Genomic DNA, 17,024 nt, shown 5'->3' with positions numbered 1-17,024 from the left:
TGTTTCATACTGAATGCAATGTTAGGGTTCAAATACATGAGCACAATCTCCATAAGCAGCTTAATGTCTTATCCTTTATTAACAAAATGCATAATCCACTTTTCCAAAATATCTAATCAAAGTAGTGTACAACAAATTAGTCTCAAACATAACACTGTACTGATCTGGATTCTCCTTTGGTCTGGAGGTAGTTCTGTGTGCTGTTTTGGACTATCTATTCAGTCCTCCCAACCCAGTGCTTCTTGCTTCCCCCTAGCAGCCATCTTGTTTCCTGTATAGATTTATATTTATACGGAGGCAGTTTCATCAGTCAGTTGCCAGAGCTTGATCCTACCTTCTGGTTCCTCGTTCTCTGGCTCCATTCCTGTCTCCAAAAGGCTTCACCTTAAAATTCTACAAACAGTGCTTGGATTCCTGATTTGTCCAGCTTCTCTCTCCACTCCAGGTCTCTCCCTGCTTGTTCGTATCAAATGCTACCACCATCACTCATGCTTGTTCGTATCAAATGCCACCACCATCACTCATGCTGTGCCAACCACCAGCACCAGAGGGCTTAACCCAAAGGGAAGGTAACTGGTAGAGGCGGAAGACTTCTACCGTCAGGTGCCTGGATTTGGCTCTCCTGACTCTGGTCTGCTCGTTTTTAGGTCAGCCCACAGTTGACAATAGTCACATCGAGCTCTGGCCAGCACACACCACTGAGCTAGCTGTATGTTTGGCAACTCAGGTTAAGCTCCTCGGGGAGCTGAACCAACATCTGGAAAGCCTGCAGGAGTAAGTTAATGTTTTACTCGAAACTCTCTCCCTAGGGTCTCTTGGTCATAGTGACAACAAGTACCTCCTGCTCCTAATCCCCTTGTAGTTATGGAGCGTTCACATAAGGATCCTCAGGTGGAAACAACCCCTGTGATTTTCTGAAGATCCAAAAGCCTTTTTGAATCAGTGCTCTATAGTCTTTATCCTGCAATTCTCCTGTTTTTCTGACCATAAGACAAGCGTGGTGTATATACAGTGCATTCAGAAAGTATTCAGACCCCTTTGCTTTTTTCGCATTGTTACATTACAGCCTTATTCTAAAATGGATAATAATCATTTCCCCCCCCTCAATCTACACACAATACTCCATAATGACAAAGTAATATCAGGTTTGTAGAAATTTGTGCAAATTAATATAACAAAACAACTGAAATATCATATTTATGTTAAGTATTCAGACCCTTTACTCTGTACTTTGTTGAGGTACATTTTGCCACAATTACAGCCTCAGGTCTTTTTGGGTATGATGCTACAATCTTGGGATACCTGCATTTGGAGATTTTTCTCTTTCTTCTCTGCAGATCCTCTCAAGCTGTCAGGTTGGATAGGGAGTGTCAATGCACAGCTATTTTCAGGTCTCTCCAGAGATGTTCGATCGGGCTCTGGCTGGGCCACTCAAGGACGTTCACAGACTTGTGCCAAAGCCACTCCTGTGATGTCATGGCTGTGTGCTTAGGGTCGTTGTCTTGTCCTTGTTTTCCCAGTCTGAGGTCCAGAGCACTCTGGAGCATGTTTTAATCAAGGATCTCTCTGTCCTTGTGGTTGAGGACCCAGTTACGCTGGGGAACCCCCTCAGAAACAGTCCAGGGCTACAGGCAAGAAAGAACTGAGCTAGGGAATCTTTGGCCTTTACCAGTCACCTCCCTCGCAAGTTGAGCCCTTGGGTTCTGGCAGCTGACAGGACTTAGACAGAGGTTGGTGTTGAAGGTAGTGCTGAACTGGAACCAAGACTGGACTGGAACTAGCGCCGGGTAAGCTGAGCAGGCTGCAGGACTGGAAGCTGAGACCAGGCAGGGCTGGAGACTGAGGCTGGGCAGGCTGCAAGACTGGAGGCTGAGGTCAGGCAAGACTGGAAACTGCAAGAAGACTGAGGTTAAGACAATGGCTAGAGAGAGGAACAGGACAGGACAAGACCAGACAGTTAACAGTGAAGGCCTGGAGGCCATACCCAGAAGACCCGAAGGTCACTTAGGTAAAAGGCCCGAGAAGGCCACAGAGTTAGGCTGAAAACCAAAGAGGCCACAGGACAGAGCTAGAGCAGAAGGCTTGGGAAAGCCACAGAGTAAAACTAGAGCAGGAGACTTGGGAAAGCCACAGAGCAAAACTAGAGCAGGCAGCTTGGAAAAGCCACAAAGCATTCACAGATGTGGGGCTAAGCAGGGAGCAGAGAACACTTGATCACAAGGCCCTGAACATAGCCAGGGCAGGGTTAAATAGTCCTGACCCTGTTGAGTCGTGGGATCACGATGGCTATGACTGGAGAGAGGATATGAGCAGCTCCCCGAGGGCCTCTGGTGGTTGGGAGGCTGCATAACAGGTGGAATCACATCAGTACTTTTCCCAGTTCATCTTTCCCTTGATCCTGACTAATCTCCCAGTTCCTGCAGCTGAAAAACATCCCCACAGCATGATGCTTCCAACACCATGCTTCACCATATGTATGGTATTTGCTAGCTGATGAACGTGGTTTCCTCTAGACATGATGCCTGGCATTCAGGCCAGAGTTCAGTCTTGTGGATTCTGTCTGGCCACTCTACCATAACGGCCTGATTGGTGGAATGCTGTAGAGATGATTATCCTCCTGGAAGATTCTTCCATCTCCACAGAGGAACTCTGTCAGAGTGACCTTCAGGTCCTTGGTCACCTCCTTGACCAAGGTCCTTCTCCCCCAATTGTTCAGTTTGGGCAGGTGGCCAGCTCTAGGAAACGTTCTGGTCATTCCGAACTTTTTCCATTTAAGAATGATAGAGGCCACTGTGTTCTTCGGCATGTTCAATGCTGCAGCAATTTTTTTGTACCCTTCCCCAGATCTGTGCATTGATACAATCTTGTCCCAGAAGTCTACAGACAATTCCTTTGACTTCATGGCTTTGATTCAGGGTTTGTTCTGTCCCGTTCTGATTATTAACTTTTGGGAGACGGTATCGTCCGGGATGAAGGTTGGCGCCACTGTGACACCTCAAGTTAAGTACTTTACATAAGTTTGTGCAGATTATAGATTTGATATATGCCTTCTGGTTTTCAAACAGCATCTGTTCTACAACTATTGGAATCATTGAAATTGACTCCTGAAGAAGCGATATTTATCGCAAAACACCGGCCGATGTTGGGCTTTATTCTTCAATTACATTTTGAGGAACAGATGTCACATATACACTAATATTTAATAGTAATTTGAAAACATTCTTGAATACAGACTTTCATTGAACTGACAACAATGCCGCAAATGACGAATAGTCCGGACGGCAAGTTATCATACTGCCGTCGTCTGGCTTGCTGATGCGGTCTTATCAAAATCTTTAAATATATTTATCAGCACATTGGGTGTACACAGCTTTAAAGAATTGGATCTCGAGTCTTTTTTGGTTTATTATGTTTAGGGTAACAAGACTGGTTGTGGTTCTTTTCTATTTTTGATTTTGTTCTGACATGCATTGTCCACTGTTGGACCTTACATAGACAGGTGTGTGCCTTTCCAAATCGTGTCCAATCAATTGAATTTACCGCAGGTGGACTCCAATCAAGTAGGAGAAACTTTTCAAGGATGATCAACAGAAACAGGATGCACCTGAGCTCAACTTTGTGTATCATAGCAAAGGGCCTGAATGCTTATGTAAATGTGATACTTCAGTTTTTTAAAAATTAATTTGCACACATTTCTACAAACCTGATTTTGCTTTGTTATGGTGTAGATTGAGGAGGGATAAATGCATCTTATCCATTTTAGAATAAGGCTGTAATGTAACCAAATGTGGAAAAAGTGAAGGGGTCTGAGTACTTTCTGAATGCACTGCTCACTGGGGACACTTTGGCCTAGCCTCCTGACTCAGGGAAAAACAAGACGCTATCGATTTCAGACTGTGATCCTTTTCATATGGCATTTAAATGCATTTTTGATAACCCAGGCTGCTTGATTTCAGTTTCTACCTCCCTTCTCCGCAAGAAGCAAGGGACCGGTACTGTGGGGAATTATGCTGTAGAGTTCCGTAAAGTTGCAGCAGAAAGAGGCTGGAATAATGAGGCCCTTATCATGGCTTTCTGAAACAGATAAGTGCATTGGATCAAAGATGAGCTGACGTGCTGGGAGCTGCCTTTAAAAGTAGATGACTTGATCCTTTTGTCTACACCTGGATACCTGTATTCATGAATGACAATCAGAGTTCCAGGCTTCTGCCACAAGCCCTGCACCCCACACAGTTCTGCAAGCAAACCCTGGTCTGCCTCTTGAGGAGCCAATGGCACTGGGCTATATTGGTACTCACCTTTCCCAAGTGGAGAAAGATCAAAGGAAGTGACTGGGGCTTTGCCTCTATTGTGTTGCCTTTGGACACTTGATCAGAAATTGCCCATGTAAACCCAGATCTGGTAAATGTTTGTCTCTGGTCTCAAAGAAACAGATTCCTTTGGATCTTGTTGAAGTGTCCCTCAACCATGTAGCCCAGCATCTCTCCTTGCATTGGCCATTGGAATCAGTAGAGATCCTTGCTCTTATTGGCTCCAGGGCAGCGAGCAATTTCATTAGTCTGAATTTTATCTGCCTGAATAGAATTCCTATTCTACATAATCCTGCATTGGCCTCCATTGTCGCTATTGATGGTTATCCCTTGAACCAAGGAGGGGCACAAGAGGTCACAGTAGATGTGAATCTTCTACAGGGTATATGGCACTCTGAAACCATTTTGTTCTAGATCCTTGAATTGCCTTTCTGCACGGTTTTTCTGGGGTTACGTTGTCTTAAGTTACATAACCCACTCATTGACTGGCATTCAGGATAGACTGTCTTTTGGTCTCTTTGCTTCTTGTGTTCCACACCCATGGTCTATTGCCACCACTCTTGTGGCCTCTGTAGTGGAAATACCCTAGGCCTTTCAACACATTATTGTGATTTTACAGATGTTTTTAGCAAGAAGCAAGTAGCATCGGAAGTATGATTGCGCCATTGAACTGCTTCCTGGAACTTTGTCACCACATGGCCAGATATACTCCTTGTCAGGCCCAGAAACTAGGTCATATCCAAATATATTCAGCAAAATCTGGCTTGATGCTTCATTTGACTATCACTGTTGCTGCAGGATTCTTTTTTGTCCAAAAGAAGATTGGATCCCTTAGGCCCTTATCGATTACCAGTGCCTCAATAGGATTACAGTTAAAGATAGTTAACCCTGGTGCTAATCTTTGATTGACTTCAGGGTGCCCAGATTTTTACCAAACTGGATTTGTGAGGGGCATACAACCTCACTGTCACAGAACAAAATTAACTCATAATTGCTTAAATTGAAGTTGTAAGTAATCTAAACTTTACTGAGGTTAAAAGTCCCAAAAAATCCCGACATGGAACCATGTTTTGAAGTGTCTGTATCAGGGAAAACTGGTCCAGTTCTCAGTCAGTGACCTAAAGACCCAGTAGTGACTGAAGTTTGTGTTGATGCGGAAGCTTCGAAACATGGTCTTATGGTAGGATATTTTGGGACTTTTGACTACAGTAAAGTTTGGACTACCTACAACATTAAGTAATTATGAGTCAGTTTGGTGATGAAGATTAGTAAATATGATTCATGAATGGTTTCTGGGACTTTTATTAGCAATTATAATTGTCTGAAAGACTGGGACTAATAATTATATTTTCTGACCATGACTTCAGTAGTCAAATAGGAATGTTCATTAGTTCCATGTTTAACATTTGCCTTCTAAAAAAAATAAAAAATACATTTCTACAGTGGTTTGAGATTGTCTCATTTAACCAGCTATCCAATACAATTCCATCAGACAAAGTATTTCAGTGCCAAGACTTCTATGGAGTAATCCATGAAAACCTGAAAGTGGCATGTGCTGTTTTCTCTAATATTTATTTTGTTATATTTTTAAACTTTTTAAAAGAAGTAAACTGATGTATAATACCTGGAAATCAGGTTCACAGCAGAAATAGATTTTTGTTTAGTCACTAGTTTCAAGATCACAATATGGAGAGTTAATTTGTAAAATTAAGGAAAATCAAGCCAGATGATTGATGTAGATTATGAAATCACTGGACTTCTGGAAACAGAGTCTGCAGTGACTGCAATCTGAAAGGAACCACAACACAATCCTAGCTTTGATTATTGCTAAAAAAAAATAAAAAATCAAACTCTCCAAAACAACATACAAGAATGGTTCCTAAGTAAAGTTAACACCTTTCAGTCATGCAATGTCCGCTGGAGCATAAATGCAGATGCTTTCTCATGCATACATTCCTCAGATACCATTTTTGTAATAAGACTATAAACATATTTCCACAAAAATATTACTTTTTTAAATACATTTATTAACAAATGTTAACACATTTAAATGACTCTATATATTGCTAATTAGAGCAGCTTACAAAATGCATCATAGAACTGGACAGCCACAATGAATAATTACAATGTGCATAGTGGCTAAGCTGAACAACTGTATATCGCCTTATGATTTGCAGTAAATTAATCTTTAATAATGGTTCCCAAAACAATCAATTTTTACCTAGAACGCATACAAAACCAGGCCACAATCTTTTTTTCTTTTAAACACAGTTTTGTTTTTTTCACACCGTATCAACTTGGAAATATGCAACCGTGTTAGAGACAAAACAAACAAAAAAAAAAAAAAAAGGAAAGAAAAGAAAAAAAGCCAAAGTAACAAATCTTTATCACATGCAGCTATCAGTTAAATATCACATATTCTGGAATGATTTTACATCAAATGTACTTCCACAATAACTCACTTTAATAGGGGTGGATCGAAGTTGTGGAACTCTCAAAAAATTGTTTAAATGAGATTGACTTTTCAAGGTTGCCATGTATTTTAATTTCCACCAAGATAAGGTACAAAAAAAGATTAGAATGGTATTTCACAGAAGGCTTTCCGCCTATTTTAGTTTTAATGTCTACCCTGACAAAACTTGTTTAAAGGCTCTCCTCCGGAATCTTCCATACCATTGTCTAATCGCTTTCAATAAATATCAAAAACCTAAATAAATATTTACATTTGTTTCTCTTGTCAAAAAATAGCTAGATGATTAATGGTAATCTAAAGCCTTTGAAAGAACTTAAAAGTGTAATAAACTTGAAAAGAAAAGCCATTTAAATAAGCTTTAAAACTTTTGCAAAAAATATCATTAATATTTCTGGACTGACTCAACTAATGCAGGTTCTAATAAAATATAAATTCAACTATCGATCCATTCCTATTGATAATGCATCTTAATCCAGACATTCTGCAAAATACAGACTTTTTAAACAAATCACGGCATCTTTAATACAAAAAAATGAACATGCATTATTCTCCATTCTGTGTACAGTGATGGAGCTCTTTAATAGCAATGACCCATTACTACAAACATAACAGCTTCTGTGAAACATACTTTTTTCCTTTTTTTTATTATGAAGGTTTTAATGGACTAGGTGGTAGCAGATAAGTATTTAAAATAACAAGGGGGAGAGGAAGAAGTATTTAAGACATCAAAATGCCTGGCCTATGGTTTCATGGAAGAAGGAGCGGAGTTGTCTACCTGTAACAGGTGTTATCTGAGGGACAGCAAAACCAAGGCATGCTCAAAGTTTTTAAAAACTTTGAAATCAAATTTCTGTGCTGGGCTCTATTGATGACACCCATATATGAGGATTGTCATCCTGCTTGTCCTCCAAGAAAAAGGTGGTAAAATGCTTTTCTTTTTGTTACAAGCACTCTTGTTAAGGGCAATATGACATGTGCAAACTTTAAAATAAAATATTTTTGTTTCTTGTCTCCAAGATCCAGCTTAGGAAATGATTACCCCAATTCCCAGCAATTTTAAAACCAATATCAAAGCTTCATTATAAAAGTTACACAGTAAAAAGAATAAAACTTAAGAAGCAAATAAAAAATGGGACATATGTAAGGAAAAATATGCAGGATTAGCACCTGCTATGTGAACCCTGTTCCCTAAATGTAATCATAAACCCATTGGTATAACAACCAATAGATAATGCCTTTAAACAGTAAATACAGCTGAATAAAACTAGCTCAAACAGATTAAGAGAAGAATGGCATATCAAGGTAGTAGGTTTGTTTTTTTTTTGTTTTTTTTTAGTTTTATGGTTGTTCTTACATTCAGAATTCTGCTTTAAATATTTTGTTTGCTTCCTCTGTTTTCATTTAAGGATTTAATTTAAAAGCTAATATCTCTGTAAAACCTATTTTATCTTAAAACTTGCTAGAAATGCAACATCTTTCAAGTAAAATTATTTGAAATGAAACATGCTCCACTGATGTTAATTTTTTTTACTGACCAAAATTTGAAAAAAAAAAAAAAAAAAAGAAAGTTTGATAGCACTGGACCTACTGTGAAAAAATTTAATTGCCCAAAAGTGTTTGAAGGCTGTTGCAAATATGGGAAGCAACATGTAAGTAATTTTGGCTTTTCTTAAACAAAAACTGCTGTGTCTGAGAATGGTGATCATCATGGTGACGGTCTACTGGAAGTTTTCTGACATTTCATCTTTTCCGGCGGCAGGTACGTTTGTGTTCGGCGTGCCAGTGTTCCTGCTGACATTTGATGGAGCAGTAAGATGTGTTCCAGCAGCAGTGGTACATAGCTTCCTCTTCACAGTTGTAGCACTGCAAAGAAAAAAACAATGTGATGTTACCATAGACCTCATAAACAAAGGTAGTAGTTGTATTTCATGTTTATCCAGCATATAGCAGAGTTCTTTAAGTCCTCATATATTTTGACTTTTTCGGTAAACACTGTAATTGACATGTTATGATTAACAGAAGACTATGACAGGTAACAGTTTCATTTTGTGGCAATTTCCCTTAGGAACTCTGGAAGAATTCTCACTAGAGGGTCACAGGGCTCAGTCGGTCATGCCATTACCCACTGTTGGTTTATAGACAAATTTTTGGTCTGTTGAGTTATAATTATGAATGTCAATTTGTAAACCATTGTGGATCTATACATGCAACACCGGTATATAAATTGTCTAAATAAATAAAAAAAAATCAGCAGGTTTCAGAAGTAGAGAAGGGCAACCTATAGCATATCGGGTGCCCGGAGTAATATGGGCGCCAGGCACGATTCGTGCTGGCTCCTGAGGGGGAGGGGTGAGCTGCTAAGTGCTGAAGGGTATGTCAGCACTCAGCAGGGAAGCCCATTGGCTGCTGAAATGATGGTTTGATTTCAAACCTCTGGGGAAAAATGCGGGAACCTATTGGTTCCCTTGTTGTGGTTGCCCAGATGGGAGGAGTTTGCGGGGAATTATGAGGGGGGAATAACGGTCAGAATCAATCATCTGCTGTTGCTCTCTGAAGCCGCTGCACTTTCCTGAGTCCTGTGGGGCTAATTGAGCTCTATAACAAAAACAAACAAAAAAAGGATTAAATTCGGACGCTTCCTGTATGGATTCTGAGGAAGCTGCCGAGGTGGAGTCGGGAGTGGCAGACGGGTCTGCTATTCGCCTACCCTCTGAGCCGGCTGAGCATGAATGGAGTGGGACAGGGCTTAAATACTGATCTGCTGCGTGAGGTTTAAGCAGGCAGGCAGGCTCCCGGAAGAAAAGGGGCAGGAGGAGTTGAGACGCAGGTGCTGTTAGCGGAGGTGAGTTTGGCCGGAGGTGCTCGGGTGCTGAGCAGCGTCGTGTTCGAAAGTGCGGTAAAACTGTGAGGGCCAGGAAGGGAGGGGCCTGTTCCTGTCAGTGGTGCCCTCAGGCCCTGCCTTCCCTGCGTCAGTTGGGGAGAAAGAGGCTGCAGCGGCAGCTCTGGGGGTGGAAGGTGATCATCCTGGGCAGGAGGTTACGGGGAGGGCTGAGACTGATCCCCGAGGCCTAGTTTCGGGTTTGGAGAGGAGCATAGGCGCATGCAGGGGAGCAGGTGTGACAGTGGGGCAAAGGGAGACTAATTCTGTGTCTTGTGGGATGCAGAGGGCGGCACTGCCCAGACTTTACCGTATAGTGAGAGGCGAATGATGAATAGAGAGGATGCAGGGGATCTGGTCGGCGCTAATGCAGGTTTTGGAGGTGTTGAAGGAGCGGGGGGGAGCCGGCTTATTCAGCCCGGCTCGGGCTATCCAGGAGAGTGGGGATTTGGGGGTTTGGGTCTTGGGCGTCAGTTTAGTGACTGGGGAGTTGGGCAGGGGGGTGAGGGTCCGCAGGGTCCATGGGTAACAGCAGCTCCCTGGGCTTCTGGCTAACCTTCGGCACGTATAGCTTCTCCGCTGGGTCCTAATTGGGGGGTTCCGGCCGGATATTGGCCAATGGGGGGCCAGATGGGATTCCCGTTTGGATCTTTGGACCATATGTTTGGAGATCCCCAGGTGCTGTCCCAAAGTTGGGTGTTTGCTGGGAGAGCGAGGCACGTAACAAAATTGGTAACGTAGCAGGTCAGGTGTGCCGGGGTACTGCTGCTGCTGTTGTGCCTTTACCTTCGCCGAGCCCCTGGAGGACAACTGATCGCCGAAAGGTCCAGGCACGTCGCGGGAGGTGGAGTGGCATGGGAATCCTCGGTCTGCAGCAGCAGGTGTTGCTGGCATGGTGGATCACACGGCGGGTGAAGGAGACGGAGGCACAATTCATGGGGGTGAGTGTAGAGGTGATGCAGCGGAGATTGCGGTTAGGGAAATGGTGCAGGAAAGGGAGGGCAGAAAGAGAAAGAGAGAAAGGGTATTGGGAACTGAGGAGACTGGGATAGAAGAAGGGGGGCAGAGGTGATAAGGGTGGCTGGAAGAATAAACACAAGCAAAAACGTAGTAGCTCTAGTTGTCCGATTCCTCATAGTCGTCTTCCTCCTCTTCTTCGTCGGTATCCAGTTCCACTTAGGGTGGTGAAAAGGAGAAAGGTGAAAAAGGGCCAGATAGAGGAGCACCAGCGATCGTATCATGTACTGAGCTGTGGGAGGAGGTGCCGAGGGCTTTACAAAAGAAAATAAGACAGAGGCGATATATTGGAGGGAAGGAGGGGCAGAGAAGGAATCTAAGAAAAAGAAGGTTGAGCGTTTTCCAGGAACTCAAAAGAAAGTGGCTAGGAACGTGATAAATTGGATCAGATGTTTCCTTAGATTAGCTACCGTGATCGGACATCGAGATAGTGCTCAGAATGGCCCGCTATTATGTGTGCAGATACCATTTTAGCTGCAAGTAAAGAGTATGATGGCTGGTCGTGGTTGAACTACGACGAGCGTTTCCGTGATCGCATGGAAGAGAACAAGTTTATGTCCTGGGGGACGCGTGATGTAGGGCTATGGCTCACGCAGATGTCAGCCAAAATTTCTTCACCCAGAAAGTGCGGCTGGGGCGGGTTCGAGTTCGAGGGGACATTCCTTTCACGGGCCAGGGCCAACAGCTCGGAGTGGGGCAAGAACATCCGATGTTTATTGGAGGTTTAATAGATCGTCATGTAATTTTACAGACTGTAAGTTCTGCTCTGGTTGCGGGGCAGCTCATCCTTTGTCCAAGTGTAGCAAGCAGTCGGGAGCTGGGGCTTCCAGTGGGGGAGCTGTTGCGGGGGATTGCAAAAACATATTACAAAAATAAGGATTTAAATTTGGCCCCTTCTCCGATTAGAGTTGAAGCACTCCGGGTTTGGTTACCCAAGTACCTGGATTCAGAACAGGCTTTGTTGTTATGGCAGGGTTTTACAGAAGGTTTCAATATTCCATTTGAAGGGCCTACAGGGGTTGGGGGCAGGGGCAATTCCTCTTCAGTTTCGGGAAAGCCTGAGGTAGTTCTTAAGAAATTAGCAACAGAAATAAGTTTGGGGCGCATTGCGGGGCTGTTTAGGAACCTCCTTTTGAGGATCTGGTATTGTCCCAGTTGGCGGTTATCCCTAAGAAGGAACCGGGAAAATTCAGATTAACACTTAACTGTCATTCCCGGAAGGTCGGTCTGTTAATGACTTTATTCCCTGCGACCAGTGTACCGTCCGATATGCCTCGTTTGGTTCTGCGGTGTGCTTGGTACAGCAGTGCGGCGTGGATGCACTGATGGCCAAGGTAGATATAGAATCTGCATTCAGGCTCTTACCTATACATCCAGGGAGTATGCTCTTGTGGGATTTAAGTTTCAGGTAGTTATTTTATAGATAAATGCCTTCCGATGAGATGTTCGATTGCTTGTGCATACTTTGAGGCTTTTAGTTCATTTATTCACTGGGTTTTGCAACAGCAATCGGATTGTAATAATGTGGTGCACTATTTGGATGACTTTTTATTTGTCAGAGAGGCTGATTCTAGTATTTGTGCAGACCTCTTGGCTGGTTTTAATATGCTGGCAAAAGAGTTCGGAATCCCGAATGCGGTTGACAAAACAGTGGGACCAGTGACATGTCTTGTTTTTCTTGGCATAGAATTGGATTCTGTGGCTCGAATGTCAAGATTACCGGAAGCTAATGTGTGTGAGCTGAAAAGTTTAGTATTGCAAGCGCTTAGGGCAAAGAAGCTGACGTTGCAGCAAATACAATCTTTGGTCGGGAGTTTAAATTTTGCTTGTAGCGTGATCCCCCATGGGTAGGGCTTTCTTGTGCAGATTGTCCTCTGCTATGTCGGGAGTTAAGAAATAGTTTCATCATATTAGAATAATTTACAGGATTAGGGAGGATTTGGATATTTGGAACAGATTTTTGTCTCACTTTAATGGAATATTGATGTGGCAGTCGGAAGCGGTGTCTAATGTGGACCTGTAGTTGTTTACTGATGTGGCGGGCTTGATTGGGTTCGGAGCTTATTGTCAGGGTGCTTAGTGCGCAGCTTCATGGCCAGATGAGTGGCACCAGTCAAGAGTTACAAGGAATATCACTATTTTAGAATTATTTCCTATAGTAGTTGCGGTAGGACTGTGGGGAGAGAAATTACGGAATAAGAAAGTGATTTTCTGGTGTGATAACGTGGGAATAGTGGAGATAATTAATAAAAGAGCTGAAAAATGTTTACTGGTATCTGAATTACTCCGGAAGTTTATGTTATGTTGATTGAAATTGAATGTATCGGTATGGGCGCATCATATACCAGCAGTCGCTAATACTATCGCTGTTTCTCTTTCTCGTTCGAAGTGGGACCTGTTCAGGAGGCTGGCGCTGGAGGCAGACCCTCAAGGAGATTCAGTGCCTGTTTTCCTCTGGCGATTTGGTTCCCTGAAGCCTGGAAGATGCTACAAGCATCATTAGCTTCAGCTACGTGGTCGGCTTACATGCGAAGAGCTGAACAGGTGGTGTCTTTCCTGGTAGACAAGGGTTCGTGTGGAGGCCCGGTATCCGATTTAGCACTCATGAGTTACACTGAAACAGTTAAGAAGGAAGGGGGTACTAGGGCAGCAGTGGGTAGGCGAATATTGGGTTTCTCCTTTTTTATGAGAGCACACGGGTGGGGCTTCCCTTGTAGTTGTTTTCTGATTAGGCGATTATTGCGTGGCTGGGCTAGGGAGGGTATGAGGACTTCTGCGAGAAGGTTGCCCATTACTCATGACATATTGCTCAGGTTGTGGGATGTCCTTGCACAGGTTTGTAACTCCGGGTACGAATACCAACTATTTCGGGTGGGTTTCATGTTTGCATTCTTTGGGGCTTTTAGAGTTAGCGAGTTGGTGGCCAGAGCCACGAAGGGATGGAAGACTTCTGGGCTCCTTACCTGGTTTGTTACAAGGACCCCCGAAACTATTGTCTTATTCATCCCTCGGTCGAAGACCGATCAGTTAGGGAGGGGTGCTTCTGTGGTTTTGTGGGCTATCCTGGGATGTAGAACATGCCCGATAGTGGATTATACGGCTTTTGTGGCCCTTTGGCCGGTAGGGGAGGGCAGATTTTTAGTTCATTCAGATTTGCATCCACTCACTAAGTTTCAGTTCGAAGCAGTATTGAAAGCGGGCCTGGGCGCTTTGGGTTTGCATGTGTTGCGTTTTGGGACCCATTTGTTCTGCACTGGAACTTCTATGTCAGCTGCTGGTGCTGGTCTGCCGAGTGGAACAATTCAAAGAATTGGGCGGTGGAAGTCGGGGGCCTTCAAGGGATACATTCGCCCAGGGCCTCAATGATGTAGAGCATAAACTAACACTGTTTTCTTTGCAGGTCCTGTAAGTCGCGCTCGAGAAATCTGGCTGGTGGGACATTCTTTCATTTACGGGCGTTCAGACACGCACAGAAGCGTCCATACAGCATTCATTTGGACCCAAGCCGACTAAATGGTACTTTGCGTTGGATGGGTCGTGGGGGCATGAAATGGGACGAGTTGCTTCCCTGCATACAGAGGAGCATTGTGCAGTTTGGCTATCTGCACCCGTTGTTTATTCATTTGGGGGGGAACGATTGGGGTTCCATGTCCAGACGACAATTTATCAACATGGTGCGTAAGGATCTGATGGCAGTATCCTTAATTTTGCCCAAGGCTGTGATTTGTTGGTCCAATATTGTTCTAAGGCCTGCTGAAAAGAGCACTACGATTTGGTAGTGATCTTGCGCAAAGGCAAATAAGCAAATCGGTTCTTGGTTGGTACTAATGGGGGGACGCCATATTTGCCACGAATGGGCGTGGGATTATAACGAGGGGTTTTTCGGAGGGGATAGGGTCCCTTTGTCTTTTATTGGAATGGCCTTGTTTTTGAATTCTATTCAGGAGCCTTGAAGGATTTATTGCGTTAGGAATCTGGAGGTCATCCTATGCCGGTGGTGGATTGCCTGAGCGGTCTTGTACGGTATGACGACCTGACAGGTGTCAGGTCCGAAAGGCAAGCAGGACAATTGGGTGCAGTTGTCCTGTGGGAGGCTCCTTGCTGGCCAGTGGCAGGAGCTGGTTTAACGACCCCTTGCTGGAACGTAGTGCAGGTGAAAGGGGAAGCATATGAATTATGCTACTGGTACAAGACCGGCAGGCCTGGACATGTGTGCCTTGCTGGGGCGTGGCTGGTACATTATGGGGCCTAGGTATATAAGGGTTTACTTAAGCTCGGGCAACTGGAGTTATTGTTAATAAAGCTGTGGCCTGTTTGATCCCAAACTGGAGTCTGTGTTTTATGTGGATGTAAGAGGTCGGGTGAAGGGAGAAGAGTGAGTCCTGGCTACCCATATTAGAGAAGGGCACCTGATAGACACGTTAAAGAAAACCTTTAACACATTGCTAAAGCAAGAATGATGAGTGTACTGCACTGAGAGAGCCTGTCAAAATCTCAAACATCTTTGCACTGGCCCCATTCTGAATAAGTCAACATTGGTGGTACCAGTGTGTGCAGAAGACCTAGTTCAATTCCCATACTTAGCTCCTCCTCTTCATGTCAGGCATGACACAATACTAACACCTTATTCTGCCCTAAGGGAATGTTTGTATTATGTTTAGGAAGAGGCTACAGCCCATATCCTTCACCAGAAGACTGCTGCTGCCCTGGTCTCAGTAAGGTGAGCAGTTGACAAATAAAAAATAGGCAAATACACAAAGTTATATGTTAAGACTCATGGGACTTAGGGCCCATGAATGCAGGGTTCTAGGATGAGTCCTTGTGCTTGGCACCCAGCCAAGGACTGTCACTGCAATACCTGGGCTAAATGACTTGGGAAAAAAAAAAGGGGACATTTTCCGGGTAGTTGCCAGTGAAAGCTTATGGCACTGAATCCCAGCCCTAATTCTAACTGAATGGGAAGCTAAAAGGAGAAAACTGCACGCCCCCCAAAAATGTAAAAAAATAAAGAGAACAGCATATGATAAGTTCAAATGAACAGTTATTTCTATATGTATGTTAAGTTGGTAAACTATGGCTATACTCTAAAACAGTGATGGCGAATTCCAGTCCTTGAATGTCACAAACCGTCCAGGTTTTCAGGATATCCACAATGAATATGCGTGAGATAGATGTCCATGCATGGACTCTGCTGTATGCAAATATCTCTCACACATGTTCATTGTGGATATCCTGAAAACCTGGCCTGTTTGTGGCACTCGAGGACTGGAATTTGCCATCAATGCTCTAAGGCATACTTTCAAAAAATGGCACTTAGCACTGAAAGTGGCAGATGAAACTGCCTCTGAATCTGCTATGGTGCCATTTTGGACCCCCTCAGAATTACCCCAGAAAGGAGTACAACTGATCACTGGAAATCCAGAATAGTTACAAATTTATATGGGACTCTGATTTCCAATCCAACAAATCAGCTATGTCAGAATAAAATACTTTGGAAAGATAATGTAGATTGTACAAATGAAAAGAAGAAATGGTTGTCTCTTATGAAATCTGTAGAGATAACAGCCTTCCATATGAGACGGTATCCCACTTTAATATTCAAATATCCAAAAAATCCTTTCTCCCATGTATTTCTCTACTAATTGTGAATCATGTAGCCTAATACAAGAGAAAAGGACCATCATAAAGGGAACCTTACTTTGCTCTGCGAGTAATACACATAAAATAGTTGCATTATGTATTTCTGCATATAAAATAATACTTAGCTCATTTTATTCTCTCTCAACAATGGTCCTTATTTATTGCATTTGGCTATATATTTTACAATTATTAGAGAAATACATGGGAGAAAGATTTTGGGAATATTTCACTTACATTTTTTCTTTCTCTCCTTTTGAAATTTTTTTGATCGCCTTAGGATTTATATTCCATTGACTGTCTAGGATGTGTCCAGGGATATCACATCTAAAATATTCTAGGACAAAAATGTTGCATAGCACTTATTGCTACACAAAGCTCCTCTTGGGAACAAATACCCAATTTCCTAAAGAACAATTTTCCTGCTGAACATACATTCTAAACTATTGTCCAATATGGTTCTATCTAGAATTGATTACTATAATACTGATTTAGTACCTATGTCCCAAAGTAGAATGATTGGGTAGCAACAAGTCAAAATTGTGAAATAAATTTAAAATCTATAACTATTTTCTGTCATACATTTTCTCTTCTCTCCATCTAAACTGTCTTTTCTTCTTTGTGTGTCTAGTTATTTCAGTCAATTTTTCGCTGGAAATACTTAGTCTTGTTTTACTGTTTCTTGTTATCTTTATTCTTCTATTATCTT

At 43.0% G+C, this 17,024-nt stretch overlaps 1 protein-coding gene across 8 annotated transcripts in view; it reads right to left on the bottom strand.

The window, feature by feature from the left end:
• Positions 1-6,316: 6,316 nt before the first annotated feature.
• Positions 6,317-17,024, bottom strand: part of ZMYND11 (zinc finger MYND-type containing 11) — a 315,745-nt gene continuing 305,037 nt past the window's right edge. For all 8 annotated transcript variants that reach the window (XM_029588521.1, XM_029588523.1, XM_029588517.1 and 5 more), the window contains one exon: positions 6,317-8,646. In XM_029588521.1, coding sequence (XP_029444381.1) covers positions 8,524-8,646 — 123 coding nt within the window. In that variant the 3' untranslated portion in view covers positions 6,317-8,523. The remainder of the gene's footprint in view (positions 8,647-17,024) is intronic.

This window comes from Rhinatrema bivittatum, chromosome 2 (genome assembly GCF_901001135.1).
Source record: "Rhinatrema bivittatum chromosome 2, aRhiBiv1.1, whole genome shotgun sequence".
In the NCBI taxonomy this organism is placed as follows: Eukaryota; Metazoa; Chordata; class Amphibia; order Gymnophiona; family Rhinatrematidae; genus Rhinatrema; species Rhinatrema bivittatum.
This window is presented reverse-complemented; position numbering and strand designations above follow the sequence as displayed.